Source organism: Ornithorhynchus anatinus, chromosome 5, assembly GCF_004115215.2.
Source record: "Ornithorhynchus anatinus isolate Pmale09 chromosome 5, mOrnAna1.pri.v4, whole genome shotgun sequence".
Classification (NCBI taxonomy): Eukaryota; Metazoa; Chordata; class Mammalia; order Monotremata; family Ornithorhynchidae; genus Ornithorhynchus; species Ornithorhynchus anatinus.
The window spans coordinates 97,128,747-97,155,966 of record NC_041732.1 but is presented as its reverse complement, the minus strand read 5'-3'; the positions used below and the strand labels follow the sequence as shown (position 1 = coordinate 97,155,966).

The following is a 27,220-nucleotide window of genomic DNA, read 5'->3' as shown; positions in this document are numbered from 1 at the left end:
TTGTCCTACGTGGGGCTCACATTTTTAAATCCCCATTTTTACAGATGAGGTAACTGAGGCACCGAGAAGTTAAGTGAGTTGCCCAAGGTCACATAGCAGACAAGTGGTGGAGCCGGGATTAGAACCCATGACCCCTGACACCCAAGCCCGGGATCTTTCCACTAGCCACGTCGCTTCTCATAAATACCACTGATCGATTAATTAATTGATTGATGTCATATACAGACATGGGGGATTACACAAATTTATTGATGGAAAAGCAGATGGATCTAATGGGGTGAAGACCATATCTCTCTTACCTAATCATGGAAGGTTTCCTGGAAGAGGTAGGCTGAAGGATGGATGCCAGGTAACTGGGTGGATTAAGTTTGTTTACATTGGATATTTCAATGCCTGGGCTTGTGCTTTGATCTAAAAAGAGGACTGAAAAGTATAATTGTATTTCCCTTTTAGCTATGGATCACCAAGTAGCATTAAAGTCCAGAGCCAAAGCTTATATGAAATTGGAGGCAATATCGGTAAGCATTGTTGATCTTAGATTTTTTGAGTATTTACTGACCTTGTTGGAGAGGTTTATTATATATATAGTGTCATATACTGTTATTCCTATATCCAGTTTGATGTGATAGGGAGGTACAACAATGATTCAGTTCAGTCATCGATCAATTGTAATTATTGAGTGTTGACTGGGTGCAAAGCACTATACTAGGCGTTTGAGACTGTCAAGACTGAGCATGGCCTTGGGAGTCAGAAGGAAATGGATTCTAATTCTGTTTCTGCCACTTGTCTGATGTGTAATTTGGCCAAGTCACTTCACTTGCCTGTGCCTCAGTTCCCTCATAGTAGTAATAATAAGTATGGTATTTGTTCAGCACTTAGTGTGTGCCAGGCACTGTACTAAGCGCTAGAGTGAATACAAGCAAATCAGGTGGAACTAAATCCCTGTCCCACATGGGGTTCACAGTCTCAATTCCTATTTTATAGATGAGGTAACTGAGGCACAGAGAATAATAATAATAATAATGTTGGTATTTGTTAAGCACTTACTATGTGCCGAGCACTGTTCTAAGCGCTGGGGTAGACAAAGGGGAATCAGGTTGTCCCACGTGGGGCTCACAGTTCTTCATCCCCATTTTACAGATGAGGGAACTGAGGCACCGAGAAGTTAAGTGACTTGCCCAAAGTCACACAGCTGACAAGTGGCCGAGCCGGGATTCGAACCCATGACCTCTGACTCCAAAGCCCGTGCTCTTTCCACTGAGCCACGCTGCTTCTCTAGAACTGAGAACTGAAGTGAACTAGAACTGAACTGAACTGAACTGAACTGAACTGAACTAGAACTGAAGTGACTTGCCCAAGATCACACAACAGACAAGTGGTGGATCCGGGATTAGAACCCATGACCTCCTGACTTCCAGGCCCATGTCCTATAGGCACTATGCCATGACATGAATTATTCCTGACTCTGGGCAAGTAGCTTCCGGCCACCCAATGATAGGCTCTCTATTCTTGGATAAACCATTGGAGATGCAAGTGAAAAATAATTATAATAATGTTGGTATTTGTTAAGCGCTTACTATGTGCCGAGCACTGTTCTAAGCGCTGGGGTAGACAGAGGGGAATCAGGTTGTCCCACGTGGGGCTCACAGTCTTAATCCCCATTTTACAGATGAGGGAACTGAGGCACAGAGAAGTTAAGTGACTTGCCCACAGTCACACAGCCAACAAGTGGCAGAGCTGGGATTCGAACTCATGAGCCCTGACTCCAAAGCCCGTGCTCTTTCCACTGAGCCACACTGCTGGGAATTGGCTGGTTACCGAAGTCAATTTAGGAAACAACTCATTAATTCTTACTCTGTGCAGAGCACTGTACTGAGTGTTTGGGAGACCACTATAGAGTTTGCAGACGGGAACTCTGACTTCGGATGGTTTGCAATCTATCATTTACAAGTAAGGAGAAGCCACTGAGTTTAAAACTATGAACTTTAAAGTGCTGTGGGGGAAGGAGGGATGGAGGGGGTGAGGACTCAAGGGTACAGATGACACAGGAGGAAGGAAAATATAGGGGGGACAATGGTGTTTACAGTGTCCCAGGAAATATTGAAATGTACCCCAGATTTGCCTGATGCCATTCTAAATGAGCATCTGGGAAATATGAAAACAGCACAGCTTTGTAGAAAGAGCATGGGCCTGGGAGTCAGAGGTCCTGGGCTCTAATCCTGGCTCTGCTAAGTGCCTTCTGTGTGACCTTGGGCAAGTTACTTATCTTCTCTGTGCCTCAGTAACTTTACCTGTAAAATGGGGATTTAATGACTTTTTACTTAGATCGTCAGTCCTCCGTGGATCAGGGACTGGCTCTCACCTGATTATCTTGTATCTTTTCCAGAGTTTAGAACAGTGCTTGACACATAGTAAGTGCTTAACAAATACCACAATTATTATCATTATTTAGATCAGCCTGGAATTTGAAGGGCCCTGCTGGACCCAGTCAGGTTTTTCTGACCACTACCCTGTTATAAACAAGCCAAAATGACAGAAACTCTCTATTTTAGGTCAGCACTGTTTGGACCCAGATGCCTATATGTTGGATGTGTACCATGCCAATCCACAAGCAGAATGGGTGATAAAACCCAAAACAAGTTGAAGCTTCCAGAGATGCCTTTATTTCTGACGAACAGAAAGACTGTGATGGTGTTTTCCAGACTTGTCAGGAAGTCCTGATCGTGATGGAAACTGACACGTGTCCTTCCGACCACATCTGTGTTTCCCATCCTTCTCTCCTCTAAAATTTTTCCAAACGCTGGGAAGTGACTGGCAGCTGTCACTTGTTCCCCAGTGAAGCTTTAGGGAATGACAGCCAGTGGTACCCGCTAAGTCCGAGAATCCTCACTTGCCAGTGGTTGGAGAGAAGGGTTGAGGACACTGTGTTAAACCGTGGTTACCCTGTGGAAGAACATGCCAATCTACAGAAACAAGGGTTCTTCATCTTTGGCAGGATCTGGACTTAAAACTGCAGTGAACCCTTACTTCCCCTTGAGAAAAGAAACTCCCTACCTGTAGCAAACACTACCGGATCCAAGAGATTATTGGGGCGGTGCTAGAATGAGGAAGCCAGTCCCTTCCTCTTAAAAGATGGGCTTTCCTTTATAGGTTGTTAAAGATGCCAAAAGTGGTTGCGTGGCAAAAATCAGACTTTCTTCCTTGAAAGGAAATTAGGTGAACGGAAGATGAACACTATTTATGCTTTAGACCCACTCCTCATTACTAGGTGATTCTGAGGGGAAAGAGCTACTGTTCGTAGAATCATGTACTGTGTATGTACGTTGTACTGTATCGTTATTATCGACACTCTGCTACCAATGTGGATAGTTCCATATCTAAACACTTGGAGATCAATTTTCTAACGACGGCCTTACGAAACAAACACCAAACACCAAAGTTACTTTGACAAAGGATGAGTTTGTCCATCCTTTCATACTGTTCCTTTTAGACAACTGCTGCAGATCCTAAACGTTTTCCGATCATGATTCCGTTTGCTGAATATGTTTCTGTGTGTCTGACAGTTGTTTTCTTTTACCCCCTTCCATGCCTTTCCTATTTCAGAGGGCAGTTGTTACACACTTCTGCAGCCCTCCTTTCAAAGATGCTTTTATCCAAATGCTTACAAGTGTTGGAAAAGAGTTACATCTGGATCTTGTGAGATGGAGGAGGTAGTATTGAATTTTGTTCATCCATCATAGCCAGAGCCAAATATTGCAGATTAAAATCAAGTTGTAAGGACATATGCAGGTTTCCTTCTCTATGGAAATCCTGAATGTTCGTTTTCCAAACTCTGAATCTGCCAAAGCATGAGGTCATTAATTATCCTGGTTTGTGGATGAATGTTTTCAATTATACTATCATTTGACAATGCAATAAATGTTAAATAATTATGCAGGTCTCCTTTTCCCAGCTAGTTGGAAGACTGAGCTTTCTACCATCTGCTGGAAATGACTGCAGTTTACAAAATGGCAATGGTGCATTTTGGTAGAAATTACATTATTGTAATTGCCAAGCATGCTAGGTGAAATGGTCTTTGCATTCGGATTTTGAGAGACGTGGTTGAGATGCTGATCGACCGTCTTAGATACAACACAGGCAAGAAGCAAGACCACATTAGGCAAGGAAGAGACGTTATGCTTTTGAATGTCTGCTTTATATATCTCCTATATATACACATATGTCTATTATATCTATAGGATCTTTAACTGCTATATATGCATACATAGAGAAAAAGAGAGAAAGAGAGAAAGAATGATGTTTTTCATACTCAAAAATGATACCCAAATACACCTTTGCGTGAACAAGACTGACTAGCTGTCTTTAATGTTTTTCACTCCCTTGTGCTGAAAAAGGGATTACTTAAGTAGCACAGCCACTTTGGGACGAAGCTTCGAGGAGTCAATGGTCTTGGAAAGTACTGGAACTGTTAGTGTGTTCTATGTTGTACATACAGTATAAACTACCTCACTTGGCCATATTTACTCAGACAAAAAGCATCGTGGATTAAGAATACTTGGTGTTTCAAAATGTTCTTGAAGTCTTATTTAAATCACCTGATTTTGCTTTCGAAGTTCCTAGTTGAATAATACACCAGTGCAAAAAAGCAAAATTAAACATTTCCATGAATGTTGTGCTCTGCAGGAATCTGTGCCGAAGACACATTCTTGCATTAATCTTTGGTTTCTGGACCCATTCGGATGACTGGGAGGATTCCCAGGAGTTCAGTTGTGGGTCAAAATGTCCCATCTTTTCTTTCAATCTTTCTTCAATTATTTTCCACAGTGGGTTGCTGAATTGGAAAATATTACAATGCCACTAAAGCCAAGTATTGGAATATTCCTCCCATCTCCAAGGGAAATGTTGATTGTTTTGTTACAGTAAGGGCTATTGTAGGAACAATAGCGGATTTGTAAAGGCAATTGTGTACACTGCATTTTAACCAGGAAAATAAATACAAAAACCTAAACCAGAAGGCTGGTGTCAGGACTCATTATCATTTTGCAATCAATCTATCAATCAGTGATATGCCATGTGCAGAGCACCATACTGAGCACTTGGGAGAGAACGATTAGAGACAGACAATAGATTAGGTAGAGTAGGACAGGAGACTCCCTTCTCTAAAGAAACCAACTTGTCTTCAAACTACACAGTTTGGAGATACAGAATGCCTCTCTGCACTCTACTGAGATGCCAAATTGTCTGAGCCCATGCTTTATTACAACCCTAAAAATGCCTCCTCTGAATCCTTTTCCTTCAGTAACCCCATTCCAGCTCTCGCTTACCAAGTAAAGTCAAATTCTCCCCACTGGAGTCCTCTCCACCCTAATAAGAGAGTGAATCAACTGAGCTTCTCTCCAGCCCTTATAATCATAAATGGTGGTATCTGTTAAATTTTTACTATGTGCCATGCACTGTCCTAAACAGTAGGGTGTTAAGTTGGACACAGTCTCTATCGTTCATAGCACTCACAGTGAACATAGAAGGGGGCGCAGGTATTTAATCCCTATTTAACAGATGAGGAAACTGAGGTACAGATACATTAAGAGGCTTGTGCAAGGTCACACAGCAGGCAAGTGGCAGAACTGGATTAGAACCCAAGTCCTCTGACTCCCGGGCTCATGCTCTCTCCACTATACCAAGCTGCTTCTCTATTTAACTACCTTGTGGGCAGGGAACATGTCCATCAACTCTGCTATAGTATACTCTTCCAAGCACTTAGTACAGTGTTCTGCGTACTCTAAGCACTCAAGAAATGTGATTGATGCAAACTATTTAACTATTGGGGAGTTCCTATGAGGGAATACTAGATGAAGGCTAGGCTGGGCAGCACAGGAAGCAGTATATCATGGGAATAAAAGGAATGTCCAACAGAATTGAAGGCTAATAAAAGATCTGTGAGCTGGGTTGGGGAAAGAAGTATAAAAGGTTAATTAAAGCACACAATCAGAAGTGCCATTACCATGTTCTTGGCCCAGGCATCACATTTTTCAGCATTAGAAAATAAACTTTTTTTGACATGCAAGATCACTGACACCATCCAAAGCTGTTGGAGCAGATCATATATCTCCTTACACGGCTACTACTCAAATAACCAATGTATTAAGAGTTAGCAGGCAGAATGGAAAACTACAATTGCCCACACAGAGTAAACGAGCATACAGCAAACGATTACACAAAGCGCAGTGTTCTCAAAAGTTTAGAGCTGAGTGGAGTTTCTGACTTGTTTTTTCAAATCTTATCTGGTATATGGAGAGTTGCTGAGGTCCAAGCAACGAAGACTGCCAGGCTGTACTCAACATCAGAATAATAAAATCCTCTTAGCCTTTTACTGGGTGTACTATGTCCCTTTTCAAATCAAGCATTACAAAGTAAGACATGAAATTGATTAGGAGGAGGTTAGAAGGTGGATAACAAAGGTCCCAAGTCTGCCACTGCATTTGAGAAATCACAATCAGGGTGGGCTTCATATTGTGAGCCTGCTGCGGGCAGGGATTGTCTCCCTTTATTTGCTGTATTGTACTTTCCAAGCACTTAGTGCAGTACAGTGAGAAGCAGCGTTGCGCAGTGGCTAGAGCATGGCCCTGGGACTCAGAAGGTCATGGGTTCTAATTCTGACTCCGCCACTTGTCTGCTGTGTGATCTTGGACAAGTCACTTAACTTCTCTGTGCCTCAGTTCCCTCATCTGTAAACTGAGGATTAAGACTGTGAGCTCCATGTGGGACAACCTGTTTACTTTGTATCTACCCCAGTGCTTAGAACAGTGCTTGGCACATAGTAAGTGCTTAACAAATACCAATTATTATTATTATTATTATAGGAGATTGATTTAGTCCCTGCTCTGCCCCAAGAGCTGCTGTGTGACCTTAGTGAAGTCACTTCACCTCTCAGGGACATGTTTCCTTATCTGTAAAATGGAGCCAACAATTCCTGCCTCTTTCTACTCATAAGGAGGTTGTGAGGATAAGATGAGAAGACTGAAGGGAAGCTGCTTTAATAATAATAATGGTATTCATTAAGCATTAATCCTGTGCCATCCACTGTGTTCTGGGTTAGTTACAATACAATCAGTTCAGGCACAATCTCTGCCCCACATGGGGTTCACAGTCTAAGTTGAACGTAATGTAGATATTTAAATCTTATTTTACAAATGAGTAAACTGAGGTGCAGAGAGGTCAGGCAACTTGCCCAAGATCATAAAGAGGCAAGTGGCAGAGACAAAATTAGAACCCAGGTCTTCTGACTCCTGGTCCTGGACCCTTTCCACTAGACCACGCTGCATCTTTGGAAAAATAAAGATGCAATGTAAAAATGACAGCGTTACTGTTATTATTCTTACTCTTGACTAGGCAGTGGCCATTGACAGCCTCCTTGACTCTGAATCAGATTGAAAGATAAAGATCACCATGTAAGCGAACGTTCCAACCCAAGGCCCATTTATAAAAGTAGTCCTTTACCCAGTATCTGCAAAGATGACACCAGGTTTCTGCCTTGCCTGCTCTCAGGGAGAGATGCATCCTTTACACCTGCTCCAACATCCTGTGTCTGTGTGGGTGGTTCTATGGGAGGAGCAGCATTTAAAGGACACTATGCTGCCCATCTGGGAGAGGGGGTATCGAGGCATTGAAGTGACAAGGCTTAGTGGATAGAGCACAGGACTGGCAGTCAGAAGAATGTGGGTTCTAATCCCTGCTCTGCCACTTGTCTGCTGTGTGACCTTGGCCAAGACACTTAAATTCTTTGTGCCTCAGTTACCTCATCTGTAAAATGAGGATTAAGACTGTGAGCCCCACGTGGATCAGGGACTGTATCCAACCTGATTAGCTCCATTCATTCATTCAATCGTATTTACTGAGTGCTTACTGTGTGCAGAGCACTGAACTAAGTGCTTGAGAAAGTACAATACAACAACAAACAGTAACATTCCCTGCCCACACAAACTCACAGTTGAGAGGTGGGGAGAGAGACATCAATACAAATAAATAAAATTATGAATATGTACATCTGCTTTGGAGCTGGGAGTGGGGAGGAGCAAGGAGATATATAAAGTTACAGGTATGTACATAAGTAGCTTGTATCTACCCCACTGCTTAGAACAGTGCTTGACACAAAATAAGTGCTAATCAGATACGATTATTACTAAACATGCTCCAATATCCCATGCCTGTGGGGGTGTTTCTATGGAGGGGTGGAGAGGGGCAGTGTTTAGGTGCCACTGCGCTCCCAACTTGGGAGATGGGCACTGATGCAAAAGTCTCCAGGTGTTGCTATTAATGAAATCACACCAGCTCCTTCTGCAGTTTCCCTGTAGCATCTCCCATGCTTCCTCAAACTGCAGAGTGGCGATTGAGCAGTCCGGCAGGGCGAGGTGGTCTACTGTCACAGAGGCCAAAGGCAATTCAATTGTATTTATTGAGCACTTACTGTTTGAAGAGCACTGTACTAAGCACTTGGAAAAATACAATACAGCAATAAGAGAGACAATCCCTACCCATAAAGAGCACTATAGAGTGTCCAGGGGTGTTTAAGGAGAACTGGTGGTTGGCCATAAACCGGTCCCTTGCTCACCTTGCCCTCCGCTACCTCTGTTCTAGTTTTAGTAAACCAAAGTTCAGAACCTTGAGTTCTTTTTGGTTGGAACTAAAAGGAGGGGGTTTTTGTGCAGCTACAGAATGGCCTGAGTGGCCAAAGCTGGTCAGGAGCTCATGGCTTGTTACAGGGTAGATCGCTGTCTCTCCCATTTGGAGTGGAGAAAGGACAGCAGGTCCTCTGCCGAGACTCACTGCTGTGGGGACATGAACAGAAAAGCCACAGAAAAGCAGCAGCCTCTCTTAGTGGAAAGAACAGGGGCTTGGGAATCAGAGGACCTGGGTTCTAATCCCAGTTCTACCACTTCCCTCCTTTGTAACCATGGACAAGTCACTTCACTTCTCTAGGCCACAGTTTCTTCATCTGCAAAATGGGGATCAAATCCTTCTCCCCGTTATTTGGATTGTGTACCCCATGTGGGACTGTGTCCAGCCTCCTTATCGTTCATCTACCCCAATGCTCAGTCCAATGATTGGCATATAGTCAGCACTAACAAATACCATAGCAAAATAAAACCAACAAAACCAAAGAAGCAAAATAAATACTTTATGCAAAAGTAACATATTCTTTTGTGCATTTCTGTGGCTGGCTAACTGAGGACTGCAAATGTCAGTTTCCAAAAGTTGCTACAGTCTGCAGAGTTTGTGTTTTACAGCATCTTCCAATTCTGGTGAATAAAAACACCCACACACTCTATCAACTTATTTTCCCAATATAGAACTGGTGCCAATCGTACTTAGTACATTCAAATGAAGAGATTACATTTCTTCTATGTGTCTATAAACAGAGCTCTGTCTTCGCATTCAAGGGTGATGCTCTTGATGGTAAAATCTGATTTGATATGGTTGGTGAGGCCAAAAAGACATTTGCACACCAATGTGCTAATTTACACTTTATGCACAGAAAGATCAACTCACCAGCTCCCCTCTACCTTAACCGATACCACTAACCCACAGTCCTGGATCACATCCACAGTCCACTTCCTTCTCTCCAAATTGCAGCTGGCAGCATCACTTCCTTTTCTCCCACCCCCTTCGGTATCTCCCTTGCCCATGGTTTTACACCCTTTATTTACCTTTCCCTCAGACCCCACTGCACTTAAGTATATATCCTTAATTTACTTATATGAATGTCTGTCTCCCCTTCTAGACTGTTAAACTCCTTGTGGACAGCAGGACATGTCTCCCCATTCTCTTATATTGTACTCTCCCAAGCACTTAATACTTTGTTCTGGTCCCAGTAAACACTCAGTGAATATGACTGAGTGATTGATCATCTTAAGACTAGCAGCTGCATCTATTTGCAACACCTGGAGCTCCTTTCAAATTACCTACCAATCAAAGGTATTTATTGTGTGTCCTATCTTTCCACAGCTTCATCTGGAGAGCCCCTCTGCCCCTCATAACCCCAGATGAGGGTGGTCAGTCTGCTAACTCCAAACTACGCTGGTAAGTCAAGCTATTGCAGAATTGCATCTTTTGAGTCTTACTTTCTGAAAATCTTTTCTGTAATCCCTCTTTTCCCAGGCACCATTTCAGCTCAATCTACACCAGTTCTTTGGAATCCTTGCTGACATCCATCTAGCTCAAATGACTGGCCAGCAATGTTTTGTGAGCATAACTTTGATTTATTCATTTGTTTGTATTTTTAAGTGCTTACTCTTTGCAGAGCACTCTACTAAGAGCTTGGGAGAGTTCACTGTAACAATAAACATTCTCTGCCTGTGAATGAGCATCCTGCAATTGAGAAGCAGCATGGTTTAGTGGAAAGAGTGTGGGCTTGGGACTCAGAGGTCGTGGGTTCTAATGCTGAGTCTGTCACTGGTCTGCTGTGTGACCTTGGGTAAGTCACTTAACTTCTCTGTGCCTCACTTACCTCATCTGTAAAATAGGGATTAAAAAAATGTGAGTCCCATGTGGTATAATCAGATTGTCAGAACAGTGCTCTGCACATAGTAAGTGCTTAACAAATGCCATAATTATTATTCCTGAAACTTGTCCCTGGAAACTCAGAATTTCCACTGAAGGTGGAGATTAGCTTGGAGGGGATGGTAACTGTGGTATTCGTTAAGAAATTACTTTGTGCCAAGCACTGTACTAGATACAAGAAAATCAGGTAAGTCATGGCCTCTCTCTCACATGGGGCTCACAGTCTGAGGGGGAGGGAGAACAGGTATTGACTCACCATTTTATGGATGAGGAAATAGACAAGTGATCCCATTATTGGGCAGGGATTGTCTCTGTTGCCCAATTGTACATATCAAGTGCTTAGTACTCTGCACATAGTAAGTGCTCAAATACTACTGAATTAATGAACAAGGTATAACTTGCCCAAAGTCAGACTGTAAGCAGGTGGCAGAAACAGGATTAGAACCCAGGTTCTCTGACTTCCAGGCTTGTGCTCTTTCCATTAGGCCATGGAGAACCAGTAAGCACTCACTAAATATGATTGAATGAATTAGAACCACTGTACTTTGTGGGCTAAGCCCAAGTCACCAAGCCATTAAAAGATTTGATTGCTGCATATGTCTTTGGCCATCTGTCAGTTGAAAAGATGGAATTGTTTCTACTCCTTTGAAACAGACTGTTAGCTATGTAGCATTCAGTGACAATATACAATCCTAGATTGTCCAAGGAGATCTGGTGTTTGGTGAAAGGATTTCCAGGTGCCTGCTGACTAATGATCTTAGTCTTCCTAGGGCTTACTGCCATTCCTTGGCACTGACCTGCTCAATGCAACTTTGCCTTTACTCATAATAATAATAATAATGGTATTTGTTAAGTGTTTACCAGGTGCCAAGCACTTATCTAAGCACTGGGGTAGATACAAGGTAATCAGATTGACCCATGTAGGGCTCACAGTCTTAATCCTCATTTTACAGATGAGCTAACTGAGGCACAGAGAAGTTAAGTGGCTTGCCCAAGGTCACACAGCAGACAAGTGGTTAAGGCTCCCAAGTCCATACTCTTGTCACTGGGCCAAACTGCTCATCTACATGCTCCTTCTGATTATACGTCCAGGCATGCTTAGCAGCAGCTACCAGCAATTTGCGAAACTTGGATGTTGATGCCCTCAGCCTCGGGAGTTGGAAAAATTTTGCATTGGGTCACAAGTGTAGACTTGTCCTTTGGTTCAAAGAAAAGATGTCTCTGACCACACTTATGTCCATGAAAATACAGTTGTGCACCTTGTCTGCCCCCTGGCTATTTAAATAAACATTGCTTAGTCACTTTTACCATAGTGGTGATGGTTTGCCCTGAACCATCCCCACTTCCCCACCCAACCCCCTGTTGCTAGTGACCCATATTATGAGATGACCGACAAGGAGAGCAGGTGAATTCTGTGGTCATGGAACCGAATGTATTTGAGATCTCATCAGCCAGGGGCACCGCTGTGCACTTGCCCATTTCCTAAGCCCCTGGAATACAACTGCACTCAGAGGCTCAATCAGGGTCAGGACCTTTGCCACTTTGTTGCAAAAACCCAAGGAAAATCAGAAACAAGAAATTTAAAACAGCAAAATATAATGGTCCTTCACACAACTACTTTGTTGAGAGCTAAAACCATCAGGAACATCAGGGCAGTTTATAACTTAGGAGCTAAGGGACTATTTTTTTTTTCTCCAGAAGGTCCTTTTTCTGCATCAGACCAGCAGAAGAACACATTAAAAATAAAAGAGAAATGGCTTACCTGGTTTACTGCCAGCCTGTGGCCTATATCCAGTTTATATCCTTCTGCTGAGGGAGGCAGTGTTTCCATTGGCTCTAGTAGATTTACCATGGAGATGCCAGTTGTAGAAAGTGAGAAAGGAAAAAAAAACTATGTGGAGTTTGCCCACCCTTTTGATCTCTACTCTTCCATGTTGGCCAGAAGGCATGGAATGGGGAGGTGGGCTTTCCGAATAACACAATTCCTTCCCATCTCTCCTGTCCAGGCTACTCCTCAATCCTGGGCTAAGCCCATGAGGGATACACATGTCCTCCAACAGGCCTTCCCTGATTAACCCATCTTCTCCCCACCTCTCGCTCCCTTTGGTGTTATCTATGCTCTTGTACGAATGTCCTTTGGGCATTTGGTATTCACTTCACCCTCAGCCTCACAGCACTTATTTTCATATGTGTAAATTATGGATTTATATTAATGTCTGTCTCCCCCTCCAGCCCCAGACTACAAGCTCATTTTGGGCAGAAAACATGTCTACCAACTCAGCTGTACTCTCCAAAGTGCTTAATATGGCATTCTGTTCACAGTAAGAATTCAATAAATATCACTGATTGGCTATGGAGGCCAAGAGGGTTAAGTGGGGACCACAGGTGTACTTTAACATCAACTTACAAGCCTCTTGTCACATGTTCCGAACACTCCGAGAGGGCAGTGTAGAAAATATTTTGTTTAGTGGGAGCCGAGGCCACAGGAACATCAGAGTACTGTATAAATTAGGAGCTGGGGGACCATTTTCCTCCAGAAGGCCCTTTTCTGGATCAGATCAGCAGAAGAATTCATTAAAAAAAAAAAAACGAACACTTTACCTGGCTTACTGCATCCTGTGGCCTATATCCAGTTTATATCCTTCTGGAGATTTCCTTCGTGTCCCCCTGGTCCAGTACACTGATCTGCTCCACTATGAAGGGGAAAAGGATTGACACAACTGGGACAAATGTAGAATTTTTTAGTGTAACCTAGTGGAAGGAGCGCAAGGCTGAGAGTTGAGCAACCAGGTTATTGTTCCACCATTTGCCTGCTGCGTGAACTTAGTGGCATGAAGCACTGTGACCTAGTGGCTAGAGCCCGGGCCTGGCAGTTAGAAAGACCTGGGTTTCAATCCTGACTCTACCACTTGTAAGCTGTGTGACCCTGGGCTAGTCACTTCACTTCTTTATGCCTCAGGCTCCTCATCTGTCAAATGGGGATTAAGACTGTGAACCCCATGTGGGACAGAGACTGTGTCCAACCCGATTTGCTTGTATCGATACCAGTGTTTAGTACAGTTCCTGGTACACAGTAAGCTCTTATCTAATACCACCATTATGATTATCCTCTAGACTGTAAGCTTGGCATGAGTAGGAAAGTTGTCTGTTGCATTGTTATATTGTACTCTCCCCAGTGTTCAGCATAGTGCTCTGCACAAAGTAAGCCCTCAGCAAATACGATTGACTGCCTTAGCAAGTCACTTTGCTCTTTTGTACCTAAGTTTCCTCATCTGGAAAATGGAATAAAATATTTATCCTACTTCCCTCTTAGACTGTAAATCCCAAGTAGTAAAGGGATTGGACCCAATTCGGTTTCTTTGTAGTTACTTCAGTGCTTGGCATGTTGTAAGCACTCAATAAATAACATCATTTTTATTATCAGTGGTTTAGATAACCTTAATCTTTGGGATTTTTAATGATATTTGTTAAGTGCTTACTATGTTACAGGAACTGTATTAAGCACTGGGGTAGATACAAGATAATCATGCGAAGCAGTGTGGTTAGTGGAAAGAGTACAGGCTTGGGAGTCAGAGATTGTGACTAATCAGAGGCTAATCCCTTCTCAGCCACTTGTCAGCTGTTTGACTTTGGGCAAATCATTTCACTTCTCTGTGCCTCAGTTTCCTAATCTGTAAAATGGGGGTTAAGACTGTGAGCCCCAAGTGGGATGATCTGATTACCTTGGATCTTCTCCAGCGCTAGAACAGTGCTTGACAAATAGTAAGCGCATAACAAATACCATCATCGTCATAATCAGGTTGGACACAATACCTGTCCCCCATGGCTCAAAGTCTTAATCCCCACTTCACAGATGAGGTAAATGAGGCATAGAGAAGATATATGACTTGCCCAAGGTCACATGGCAGACAGGTGGCAGAGGTGGAATTTGAACTCAGGTCCTTTGCACTAGGTCACACTGCTTCGGGAGCAGAGACAGGTGAAACCTAGTAGTGTCGGTATCCTGTGCTATAATTCCCTTTGTTGTGAACCTAGAAAATGGAACTTGAAATGGAATTTCTATCACTACCATGTGAAGCAGTTCATTGCAGAGAAAAGAACCTGGTAGAAAAGAAAATCTTCCACAAATTCTGTAAGGTATCAGTAACATGATGTAGCTATATCAGCTACATCAGCAAAACACTGGGAATTAAAAATGCTGTAGTTAACTCTAAACGTTAGAATAAAATGAAGCTTTGGAAATGTTAACATGACTTCAGTCTCAAAGAACTCATTTAGGTGGCTTCTGAATTTTAGCTGTTTTCAAACTGCTCCTGTTCTTTAGAAGAAACCCAGATGAATAGGGAGACTGCCCCATTTGGAGATAAAAGATGACATTAAGAAAAAACAATTTGTGTCATCATGGAAGTCACTCCTTCCTTACTAGGAGGGAAGAAAGTTAATTTAAATCTCAGAAGAATAAGGCTTTATAAAAAAAAGCTGTCTAAAGGTGAGAGGCAGCACGGCCTAACGGAAAGAACTAGGATCTGGGTGTCACAGGATCTGGGTTTTAATCCTGGCTCCACCACTTACCTGCTGTGTGACTTTGGGTAAGTCACAACTTCTCTGGGTCTCAGTTTCTTCATCTGAAAAGTGGCAATTAAAAACCTGTTCTCTTTCCTTAAACTGTGAGCCTTATGCGGGTTAGGGACTGTGTCCAACCTGATTAAGTTATATCTACCCCAGTGGTTTGCACAGTGCTTAGCAGCTAGTAAGCACTTAACCAATACCAGTTATTACTAAAACACTGGATGCTCCATTGTCTTTCCTTGTAGTGATCCACATAATTGTAAATTCACTGAGGGTAGGGACTGTGTCTATCAAGTGCTTAATTCAGTTCTTTGAACACAGTAAGTGCTTAATAAATGCCATTGATCGATTGATTTTTATTTCGCTTCAGGAAATATGTAGTATGTCCATTGGAAGCAGATTCTGACACCTCTGGTATATCATAAACTATGATCTTTCTCTTTGCCATCATCTTGGAGTTTAAAAACCAAATACACAAATGCAAGAGGCCACATTTCATCATACTTTTATTCTTTTCAAATGATGCTTTTCTTTTTTAATAAAAGGACCAATACACAACATAATGCAACCTTGATTGTAAACCCTGATGAATATAACTGTTTAAAGAACCCCAGTTTCTGCTGGGCAGCTGGGAGACAGTTGAGTAGAGGTATTTGTGGCAAACATAATTTCAGTTAGAAGGAATCCTAGCATATAACTTGAGACATAGCCATCTAGAGTTGTATTTTAACAGGGGAGACTTGGATTCTAAGTTGAATTTCCTCTTCAGTGAAGATCCCGGCACGCCCTCTCACACCCATGTAGCGTTTCTGAGGTTCAGAGCTCGGCACCGGGGCAAGAATGAGGGAAGACCCCACGCAGGTCAAAGGCTCTGCTCAGGTCGAAGTCTTCCACCTGCTGACCCTTAGACAGCATGAGTCTCCTCAAGCAGCCCCGGAAGGGCAGCTGGCTGGTCAGGCAGTTCTGTCTCACCTCCGCTGTGGATGGAAGAGAGCACAATCCCAGTTAGAATTTCAGTAACCCAACAAAGGCAAATCCCAGATACAAATAGATCCTTCATTTACTATCTTAGTGCCTGAAAAACAGAGGGTTTGGAAAAACCAGAATCACTCATTCACCGGCCAACATGAGTGACACTAAGACAGACAATAAGGCAAAACTGGTGAGGGTTCGTTAAACTTAGGGCACCACCCGAAATTGGAAAGCCTCCAGCCCCCTTTTCTGGAGACTGTGTTCCTGCCCTAATAATTAATAATAATTAACAAGTACTTACTATGTGCCAAGAAGCGTTCTAAACGTTGGGATAGATACCAGTTAATCAGGTTGGGCATTCATTCATTCAATCGTATTTTATCATGTGTGCAGAGTACTGTACTAAGCACTTGGAAAGTACAATTCGGCAACAGAAAGAGACAATTCCTACTAAACAACGGGCTCACAGTCTAGAAGGGGGAGACAGAGGTGATGAGGAGGGGAGGAGAAGCAGGGGCCCAAGTTCCACAAGGAGATCACAATCTTCATCCCCATTTAACAGATGAGGCAACTGAGATCCAGAAGTGAAGTGAGTTGTTCAAGATTCATTCATTCATTCAATTGTATTTATTGAGCGCTTACTATGTGCAGAGCACTGTACTAAGTGCTTGGAATGTACACATCAGCAACAGATAGAGACAGTCCCTGCCCTTTGATGGGCTTACAGTCTAATCGGGGATCACACAGCAGACGTATGGTGGAGCCGGAATTAGGGCCCAGGTCCTTCTGACTCCCAGGTCCGTGCTCTATCCACTACGCCACACTGCTCCAGTCTCTAGACTGTAAGCTCACTATGGGCAGGAAATATGTTTACTGTTCTACTGTATTCTCCCAAGTGCTTAGAACAGTGCTCTGCACACACTAAGCACTCAATAAATATGATCGAATGACCAAGTGAATGAATGATCCAGTTTAGGCTGCAGAAATTAGAGGTTCCAGCAGAGAAATGCTTTTTACAAAGTATTGCTTATGGCATCATGGAGAACAGATGGAGGAGGCAAGTCTTCCCTACCTCAGGACAACCCGGTGACAGAAGCTGCCTCTGCCTTAACAGCGAAGGGAACGCTTGGGGCCTGCTATATGCAGACTTCATGTTGGCTTCCTCGCTTATCCACCATGCCCCACGCTTGAGAGAATTTCCTCTCTGGAAGCCCCTCAAACCATGAAATGGTGTCCAAAGAGACCACGGGGAACTTCTGTGGACCCACTGGGTAAGCAGTATCTGTCGCTCACAGAATGGAGGCTGAAGGGGAACCAAATCCCCTCTAAATGCCAATCAGGTACATTTCAGAGGAAATGGAATCCTATTTGTCCTACGGGATTTAACTACTTATCATTCATGTCATGTCATTCTAGTGAAAGCCATTTCTTATGAACGGCAAGGTGCCCTTGGGTTTTTTTACTTCCCTCCATCGTCACCAGTTTGCTTCCAGGATGTCTAGTTTCCATTATCTAGAGAGCAGGAAATGCATCTATCTTGCTTTCTATTGCACTGACCTCTGGCCAGAATCACATCTCCTCCAGGAAGCCTTCCCTGACTGATCTGTCACCTTTCCACTCTATTTTCCCTCCCTTTGGCATCACCCATTTCTTTGAGCCCCATCCCCTAAGATCCAAGGTACTCACCCACTTCTCACCGCCGCAGTCTTTAGGTACACATCCTTACATTCAATTAATAATGATGATGGCATTCTTAAGCGCTATGTGCCAAGCACTGTTCTAAGCACTGAATGAAAAACATGCTGAATGATATAAACAAGAAAATGAGTTTGGAATTTGAGAATGGTAATTGGCACAAAGAGAAAGCCATTCTTGGATCACTATCAGTAAGCCTCAAGGTTTTTGGCTTGACACAGTAAGTCAAACCAAAGATTGTATAAAGTTTATGGAATACTTGTCTTCTCTGCCAGCTTGTAAGCATCATGACTGCAAGAACAGCATCTCCCTACTCTGTTGTACTCTCTCAAGAGTTGTATTACATAAAGTGTTCTACACAGAGCAAGTGCTCAGTAAGTGTCACTGGTTGACTGAGGCTCTAACCCATGTACTGCACATTTATGTAGGTGATCATAAATACCACTTCTTATAGACATTTGTGTGGCTTAGTGGATAAAGAATGGGCCTGGGAGTCAGAAGGACCTGGGTTCTAATCCTGGCTCCGCAACATATCTGCTTTGTGACCTTGGGCAAGTCACTTCACTTCTCTGGGCCTCAAGTTACCTCATCTGTAAAATGGGGATGAAGACTGTGATCCCCATGTGAGACAAGAACTGTGCCCAACCTGATTACCTTGTATCTATCCCGGTGGTTAGAACACTGCTTGGCTCATAGCAAGCCTTAACAAGTACCATAATTATTATTACCGGGAAAGACCATGGATGGTTCAGGGCAATCCACTCCTGCTACTGCCGAAACCCACCAAGAATGTGAATACTTGGGGAGGAACTGATCTATCAAGGCTCGATATATCCCGGCTAGACTACTGTGTCAGCCTTCTCTCTGACCTCCCTTCCTCCTCTCTCGCCCCGCTGCAGTCTATTCTTCACTCCGCTGCCCGGCTCATCTTCCTGCAGAAACGATCTGGGCATGTCACTCCCCTTCTTAAACAACTCCAGTGGTTGCCTATCAACCTCCGCTCCAAACAAAAACTCCTCACTCTAGGCTTCAAGGCTCTATATCACCTTGCCCCTTCCTATCTCTCCTCCCATCTCTCCTTCTACCACCCACCCCGCACACTCCACTCCTCCGCCGCCCACCTCCTCACCGTCCCTCGGTCTCGCCTATCCCGCCGTCGACCCCTGGTTCACGTCCTCCCCCGGTCCTGTAACGCCCTCCCTCCTCACCTCTGCCAAACTGATTCTCTTTCCCTCTTCAAAACCCTACTTAAAACTCACCTCCTCCAAGAGGCCTTCCCAGACTGAGCTCCTCTTCTCCCTCTACTCCCTCTGCCACCCCCGCTTTACCTCTCTGCAGCTAAACCCTCTTTTTCCCCTTTTCCCTCTGCTCCTCCACCTCTCCCTTCCCTTCCCCACAGCACTGTACTCGTCCGCTCAACTGTATATATTTTCGTTACCCTATTTATTTTGTTAATGAATTGTACATCGCCTTGATTCTATTTAGTTGCCATTGTTTTTACGAGATGTTCTTCCCCTTGACTCTGTTTATTGCCATTGTTCTTGTCTGTCCGTCTTCCCCGATTAGACTGTAAGCCCGTCGAACGGCAGGGACTGTCTCTATCTGTTGCCAACTTGTTCATCCCAAGCGCTTAGTACAGTGCTCTGCACATAGTAAGCGCTCAATAAATACTATTGAATGAATGAATGAAAGGCTCACTCTGGTGAGGAATAAAGAAAGGAAATGTGTGTGCTGTGGGGGAAAAACTGTTCTTCCACACTCACACACAGATGTATGTCATGGACTGTGTCATCTTTGATGGACAGCTATATATATAAAACTGTTAACTGTGGTACTTAAGTGCTTACTATATGCCAGGCACATTACTAAGCGCTGGGAGGATGAAAGCAAATCAGGTTGAACAGGGTCTCAGTCCTCCATGGGGCTTACAGTCTTAATCTCCATTTTATGGATGAGGTAACTGAGGCACAGAGAAGTGAAGTGACTTGCCCAAAGTCACACAGAAGACAAGTGGTGGATCTGGGATTAGAACTCCAGTCCTTCTGACTGCCAGGCCCATGCTCTATCCACTAGACCATGCTATTATACCTTCCTAATTACACCCACGTGTGGTGAATGATATAAACAAGAAAAACATGCTGAATGATATAAACAAGAAAATGAGTTTGGAATTTGAGAATGGTAATTGGCACAAAGAGAAAGCCATTCTTGGATCACTATCAGTAAGCCTCAAGGTTTTTGGCTTGACACAGTAAGTCAAACCAAAGATTGTATAAGGTTTATGGATGTACACACATACATACACACACACACACATGCAAACCAGAGCCCACCAAGTGATGGGACCCCAAAATGTAAATCAGGAATTCTGGGGGAGCCCCCCTCTCAGATGCCAAAATGTTAGCAAAGTATTACATGGTGATGCTGTTTAAAACATACTGAGTTTCCGCAGTGTAGCCTTGCTGTTTGTTTTTTGGGCTTTTTTTCATTTTTCATTTTTGCTGGTTTGATAGACATCTGTGCCTTCAAATGCATTTCACCTGGGATCCATCTCTCCTCAGGAAAGCAGTTCCTCAGCCCCCTGCCCTCACCCAATGGCCTGGGTACCCGCACATCTCTGGACTTTCAAACCCATATCAGGTCAGGAAGGGTATTGATATTACCATTTGTGTGGAGGATTAGAATTCAGCAGTCCTACAAAAGAATCAATAGCATCCAATAAACCCGCTAATGAAAAGTCAGTGACTCTAATGAAGGTAATTTGTTGATTTGTCTTAGACAAATTAACTGACATTGAATTCACTAAATGAAACACTCCCGTGTCATGACCCAGTGACTTGTCTTCATTAGAATGGTATTTATAGTCTTCTTAGACACTGTGTGCTTGCTTTAAAAGCATATCATAATCACAGATATGGTCTGTGATATGTAATGAAAGACTGATGGTCTGCCAAAATCTCCCAATTTGAAACCTGAACTATACTCCCAAAATATGTATGAGCTTTTTACATGGTGCATGCATGCATGCCTGTGAGAATAAAGAGGCAGTGAGAAGCAGCATGGCCGACTGGAGAGAGCACGGGCTTGGGAGTCAGAAGGACCAGGATATTCTAATCCCGATTCTGCTACTTCTCTGCTTTTTGACTTTAGGCAAGTCACTTTTCTTCTATGGGCCTTAGTTGTCCCATCTATCAAATGGGGATTAAGATTTTGAGTCCTTTGTGGGAGAGGGATTGTGTCTGATATGATTTGCTTGTATGTACCCCAACGCTTAGTACAATGCCTGGCACATAATAAGCATTTAGCAAATATGATAGAAAGAAGAAACAAGAGAGTCTGTAACAGATGCAGGAGCAGAAGACTGTCTACTTGTTTTGTTTTGCTGTCTGTCTCCCCCTTTTAGACTGTGAGTCCATTGTTGGGCAGGGATTGTCTGTATCTGTTGACGAATTATACATTCCAAGCACTTAGTACTGTGCTCTGCACATAGTAAGTACTCAATGAATACAATTGAATGAATAAATGAATGAAATTCTAGAGACATGAATAGGGAGTAAGGCATTAATGGATTAATGGCATATGACTGATTGATTGAATGTTGGAAGGGGCTAAAACAAGAAAATCTGGACACCAGATATTTCTGCTTCTCAAACCCAGAACAGACAACATTAGAAACATTCAGCTATAGAGATTTGCTAATCAGAATGGCCCTGTAATTGACTGTCTAAACTGGACAGAAGATTAATTTCCAAGTGCTTAGTAGAATGCTCTGCACACAGTAAGCGCTCAATAAATATGACAATGAATGAATGAAGTAAGCACTCAGTGAATACCATGGATTGAGTCATTCATTCATTATGCAAATATAGGTGAAATCCATACACACCTGGATAGCCACCAACATAGATGGGATTGTTGGTGTCCGCAGAAGTGGAATGGACATGAGGGCTTTGGGCCCGAGTGATGTTCCCGTCAACAATAAGAACGATTCGGTGTTTGCTCTTGTTGGCTTGAAGTTGATGCCACTTCCCATCGCATAGACTTCTTGTGGCTTTTGGTTCGAAGGCTGCTGTTATTCTACCAGCTCCATTGTTGACATGGAACAAAACCTAAACAAAAAGAAGAGGGCAGGGAATCTGTGAACCATTATAGGTTCAGGAAACACATCCTTTGGGTAACGGCAAAAGATGGGACAAAAGAAAACTGTCTTGTCTTCAAAAATGTAGAGCTGATACCTAGGTCAAAGGAAAAACCTCTCCACTCAGACATTGAAACATGACTTGCCAAAGGATTCAAGCTCTATCTTCTCTTGTTTTCTTTCCTCTTGGCACCTTCTCCCCCTCTTTTCCCAGATCCCTCCAAAATATGCCCATGCGGGCAAGAACTATATCCAATCTCATCACCTCGAGTTTACCTCTAAGCTTAGCACTTAGTAAGCGTTAATAAATGCCATCGTTATTATCATTCAATCAAAAATGTTATTTTTCATTTAAAATGATGAGAAATCTGAATGCAATACCAAAAGCTTCTCTGTAGTCATCCTGTTTGGGAAGTTATGACTTTTCTTTTGATGTAAAAATTCTGACAAGCCCTTTTTCCCATTTAAATAACGTATAATAATTAGTCCCTTAATTGACAGAAATTATGTAAATAACAATGTCCTCCAGGAATGAAAATGTAGTATAAAAGCCCCAGGGCAATGACCCGTGCCATTTTCCAGGAAACTTTCTTTGGTTTTATTTTTTAATGGTATTTAAGGGCTTAATATGTGTCAGGCACTGTACTAAACACTCAGGTATACATAAGAATATTATGATGGATAAATGTCCCACATGGGTCTCAAAGTCTTAATCCTCATTTTACCAGTTAGATAACTGAGGCATAGAGAAGTGAAGTGACTTGCCCAATGTTACCCAGCAGACAAGTGTCTGAGTGGGGATTAGAGTCCAGGACCTTTGACTCCCAGGTCCATGCTCTTTCAACTAGACCACGTTGCCTCTAATGAACAAATGGCTGCTTGCCTCCTGAAATGCCTTCTTCACTCCCACAGGTAATAGTAATAATAATAATGAGGGCATTTGTTAAGCGCTTACTACGTGCAAAACACTATTCTAAGTGCTGGGGGGGATACAAGGTGATCAGATTGTCCTGCGTGGGGCTCACAGTCTTAATCCCCATTTTACAGATGAGGTAACTGAGGCACAGAGAAGTTAAGTGACTTTCCCAAAGTCACACAACTGACAAGTGGCAGAGCTGGAGTTAGAACTCATGACTTCTGACTCCCAAGCCCATGCTCTTCCCACTTAACCACACTGCTTCTCTAGGTACCAGAAGGCTGCCAGGCATTCAGTGGATCCCAATTTGTGACATTCTCATTTCTGCTCTAACTGCAGCTGAAGAAGCAGCATGGCCTAGTGGATAGAGCACAGGCCTGGGAGTCAGAAGCTCTAGTCTGTAAGCTCGCTTTGGGCAGGGAACATGTCCATATATTTTTATTTTGTACTCTCCCAAGTGCTTAGTAGTATGCTTTGCACACAGTAAGAGCTCAATAAATATGATTGAATGCATGAATGAATGAATTAATAATCCCAGTTTAGCCACTTGTCTGTTTTAATCCAGAGGTTAAAACAAGTAATTCACTGTTATTCCAACTAGATTTGGGAAGAGCACATTTTGAGAGGCTTGAACCAAGGCTGGCTGGCTTGCTAGGTTCAAAGATCTGGTTCCTTCTCTCACACAGAGTCACTTAACTTCTCTGTGCCTCAGTTATGTCATCTGTAAAATGGGGATAAAGACTGGGAGTCCTATGTGGGACAGGGACTGTGTCCAATCCAATTACCTTGTATCTACCTCTGCACTTGTATCTTACCCTACACATACTAAGTGCTTAACAAATACTTTTTAAAAAAAGTGCTAAGATTTGGTGTCTCTACTACCTCAGCCCCAGAAGAGAAACTCTTCATGCCATTTTCAACAAATTTCCATGGCTGCTACCGGCAAGGTCACTGGGAACCTGGATGCAGATAGAGCATGAGAAATAGAAATTTATCCGGAGGTTCAAACAACTAATTCACTCTGTAATCCCAACTAGACTTGGGAAAAGCACATTGTGAGAGGCTAAAACCAAAGCTACCTGGCTTCCTAGGCTCAAAGATCCAGTTCCTTTTCCAACTCGCACGTGGCTCTATCAGGAGGCATCATGGCCTAGTGGAAAGAGCATGGGCCTGTGAGTCGGATGACCTGGGTTCTACACCCACCTCTGCCACTTGCTTGCTTGGGCAGGTCACTTTACTTCTCTATGCCTCACTTCCCTCATCTGCAAAATGGGGATTCAATACCTGTTCTCCCTCCTACTTGGATTGTGAGCTCCATGAGGGACCTGATTTCTCTGTGCTTCAGTTCCCTCAACTATTCAATGGGGATTAAATATCTATTCTCCTTTCTCCTTAGATGGTGGGTCTCATGTGGGACAGGAACTCTCTATGATCTGCTTCCATTCCTTTACACACTGCTTGACATCTGGTAAGCACTTAAGAAATCAGTTATTATTATTGGTGGTGGTGGTAGTAGGACAGAGATGGGTCATTAATCAGTGGGAGTTGATAAAAGGATCTATCAAATAGGGATCTGTAGGTAATGACTCACATAAGCACTTACACTTTTCCTTCCTCACCAACCTTCCCCCAACTCACCAAGGGAGAGAAAAAAATTTAATTTCCTCAAAAACTATGGGACAAAGATCAGGTCAAGAAGCAACAGTGTATCCAAAGGAAAACAGGTATGTGACGTTGCCGGAATCTTCCCAAACAGTAGGAAGATTCTTTTTGTTGGATGTCCTCTTATTACTGCATGCCTCCTTTCTGCAGCCACGCAGCATTTCAGAAATAGATTTGAAATCAGAGCACCCACCTTGCCGTTTATGAGCTCCAGTCCAACAGCATCTACTTTAGCACTACTGATTCCCAGGAGAACACCGTTCATAGAAGTGGTCCGAAACTCAAGGGTGATGTTGACATCAGATCGAACTTTATAGCCTTCTTTAACTGGAAAAGGGAAAGTCAGCCACAGAAAACCAGATGTGTTATCATTGCCCAGTCCTCCCACTAGACTTAGAGGGGATGACGCGGAAGGATGGGGTCCCTGGAGTGGAGGGAATGTGTTCTCTCTATCATATTGTGGTCTAATCCTGGCCCCTCCACTTGTCTTCTGTGTGAGCTTGGGCAAGTCACTTCGCTTCTCTGGGCCTCAGTTTCCTCATCTGGAAAATAGGGATTAAGACTGAGCCCCACGGGGGCCAACCTGGCTACTTTGTATGTACCCTAGACCTTAGAGTGCTTGGCACATATAAGTGCTTAACAAATACCATAATTATTATTATTATTAGACTGTAAGCTCCATGAGGACAGGAATCATGTCTACCAACTCTATTGTATTATATTGTACACGGTGAGTGCTCGATTAATACCACTGAGTGATATCAGGACCCCAAGATAGACAATATCCATGGTCATACTCTATTTCCCCTACGTGTAATTTTGTTCATCTTTGTTTCCCCCACTAGACTGGAAGCTCCTTGAGGACAGGATTCATGTCTACCAGCTCCACTGAATTGACCTTTCCCACGTGACAAGTTTATGTTCTGTGCAGGCTAAGCACTCAATAAACACTCTTTATTGATTGATTGGACACTCACTTGTGAAACACAGAGCAGAAGAGACAGCTTTTTTTTAAAAAATGGTATTTGTTAAATGCTTATTAACTGCCAGGTACTGTACTAAGCACTGGAGTAGATACACGATAGTCAGGATGAACGCATGGGACTCAGACCCTTAATTCCTACTTTACAGTTGAGGTAAATGAGGCACAGAGAAGTTAAGGACTTGCCCAATATCACAAAGCAAATAGGTGGCAGGGCCAGAATTAGTACTCTAGTCTTCCTGACACCCAGGCCTGTACTCTATCCACTAGGCCTCACAGTGCTGCTGACTTATTGTAAAGTGAAAAGGCAAAGGACAATTAGTTCTTTTTCATGTAATTTGCACAGACCGGTTGACAACCATTAGATGGAGGAATAGTGTCCTGACTGAAAAGGAAGTTTGCCTGATTTCCAGCTGTTTCCTAGGTCTTGAGTCTATTGTCCTGCTTTGGGAAAAACCATGTAATAAAACAACAGCTGTGAGAAACCTACGTCTGTATTATGTTCACACTCCATAGCCATAATCTAGCAAGACAGGGTGATTAGTAGGTGAAGGGCAGAATTTGATGTTGCAAATGAATGGTTGGCAGGGTGGCCAATCCCTCATAAGCAAATTCACAGACGGTCTGTTAAACTGAGCTACAATTAGCCATGCTCATAAAATCCATAAAAATGTTTGGAAATACAAAACTACTTAGAAATAAGTGAAAATTTGAAATGAGCAAAAGATTATTAGATGGATGGATGAAATGCATAATTATGACCACAGAGGCCACCTGTGAGCTGCCAGTTTGCTCATCTTTACCCATTGTGGGGCTCACACAAATGCAGTCTCATTCTGACGCCCCTTGCCCTCAGCCTGCTGCCGCTCCAGCCTTTTTTTTCCAGTGGCAGCATGGAAGGAGCAAGACATGCCCACGTCCTGCCTCTGGCCTGGAACTCCATCCCTCCTCATAGCCGACAGATGATTACTCTCCACCGCTTCACAGCTTTACTGAAGGCACGCCGCCTCCAGGAGGCCTTCCCTGACTAAGCCCTTCTTTCTTCTTCTCCCACTACCTTCTGTGTCACCCTGACTTGCTCCCTTTATTCATCCCCTCTCACAGCCTCACAGCACCTATTTACATATCTGACATTTATTTATTTACATTAATGTCTGTCTCCCCATCTAGACTGTAAGTTGACTGTGGGCAAGGAATACATCTGTTTCTGTTATTTTGTACCTCCCAAGCATTTAATACAGGGCTCTGATTAGAGTAAGAGCTCAATAAATTGACTGACTCATGTCATCAACATGAGTCATTTTTAATGGTATTTTTTAATCGCTTACTGTGAGCTACAGTACTAAGCAGTGAGGGACGGGAACTCTGGACTCCATCACCCACATTACAGCCCAGGTGACTCCACGCAAAAATGTGCTTGAAACAAAGCTGGGGAAAACTAGGTCACATTAAGAAGCAGCATACTTAGTGGAAAGAGCACGAGCCTGGGGTTCAAAAGGACCTGGGTTCTAATCCCGGATCCACCACTTGTCTTCTGTATGTACTTATGCAGGTCACTTCACTTCTCCGTGCCTCAGATACCACATTTGAAAAATGGTAATTAAAACCTCCTTCCCCTAATTGAGACTATGAGATTCTCTTGTATCTTCCCAGCACTTAGCTCAGTGCCTGGCACAGGGTAAGTGCTTAACAAGTACCATTACAAAAAAAATGAAATCCAGACCTATCA

General features: G+C 43.2%; 2 protein-coding genes across 5 annotated transcripts in view; one reads left to right on the top strand and one right to left on the bottom strand.

Annotated features, from left to right (window-relative positions):
- ARHGAP28 (Rho GTPase activating protein 28) overlaps positions 1-5,014 on the top strand; it is a 158,879-nt gene extending 153,865 nt beyond the window's left edge. For 2 of the 4 annotated variants that reach the window (XM_029066557.2, XM_029066560.2), the window contains exons 14-16: positions 226-326; positions 454-518; positions 2,553-5,014. In XM_029066557.2, coding sequence (XP_028922390.1) covers positions 226-326; positions 454-518; positions 2,553-2,624 — 238 coding nt within the window. In that variant the 3' untranslated portion in view covers positions 2,625-5,014. Of the gene's footprint in view, positions 1-225; positions 350-453; positions 519-2,552 lie in introns of all 4 variants that reach the window. The other 2 variants (XM_029066559.2, XM_029066558.2) reach the window with 2 other exon arrangements.
- Positions 5,015-15,615: 10,601 nt separating this feature from the next.
- Positions 15,616-27,220, bottom strand: part of LAMA1 (laminin subunit alpha 1) — a 182,851-nt gene continuing 171,246 nt past the window's right edge. The window contains exons 61-63 of the mRNA XM_039912223.1: positions 24,703-24,836; positions 21,680-21,902; positions 15,616-16,103 (exon numbers count right to left, since the gene is read on the bottom strand). Of these exons, the coding sequence (XP_039768157.1) occupies positions 15,943-16,103; positions 21,680-21,902; positions 24,703-24,836 (518 nt within the window). The 3' untranslated portion in view covers positions 15,616-15,942. The remainder of the gene's footprint in view (positions 16,104-21,679; positions 21,903-24,702; positions 24,837-27,220) is intronic.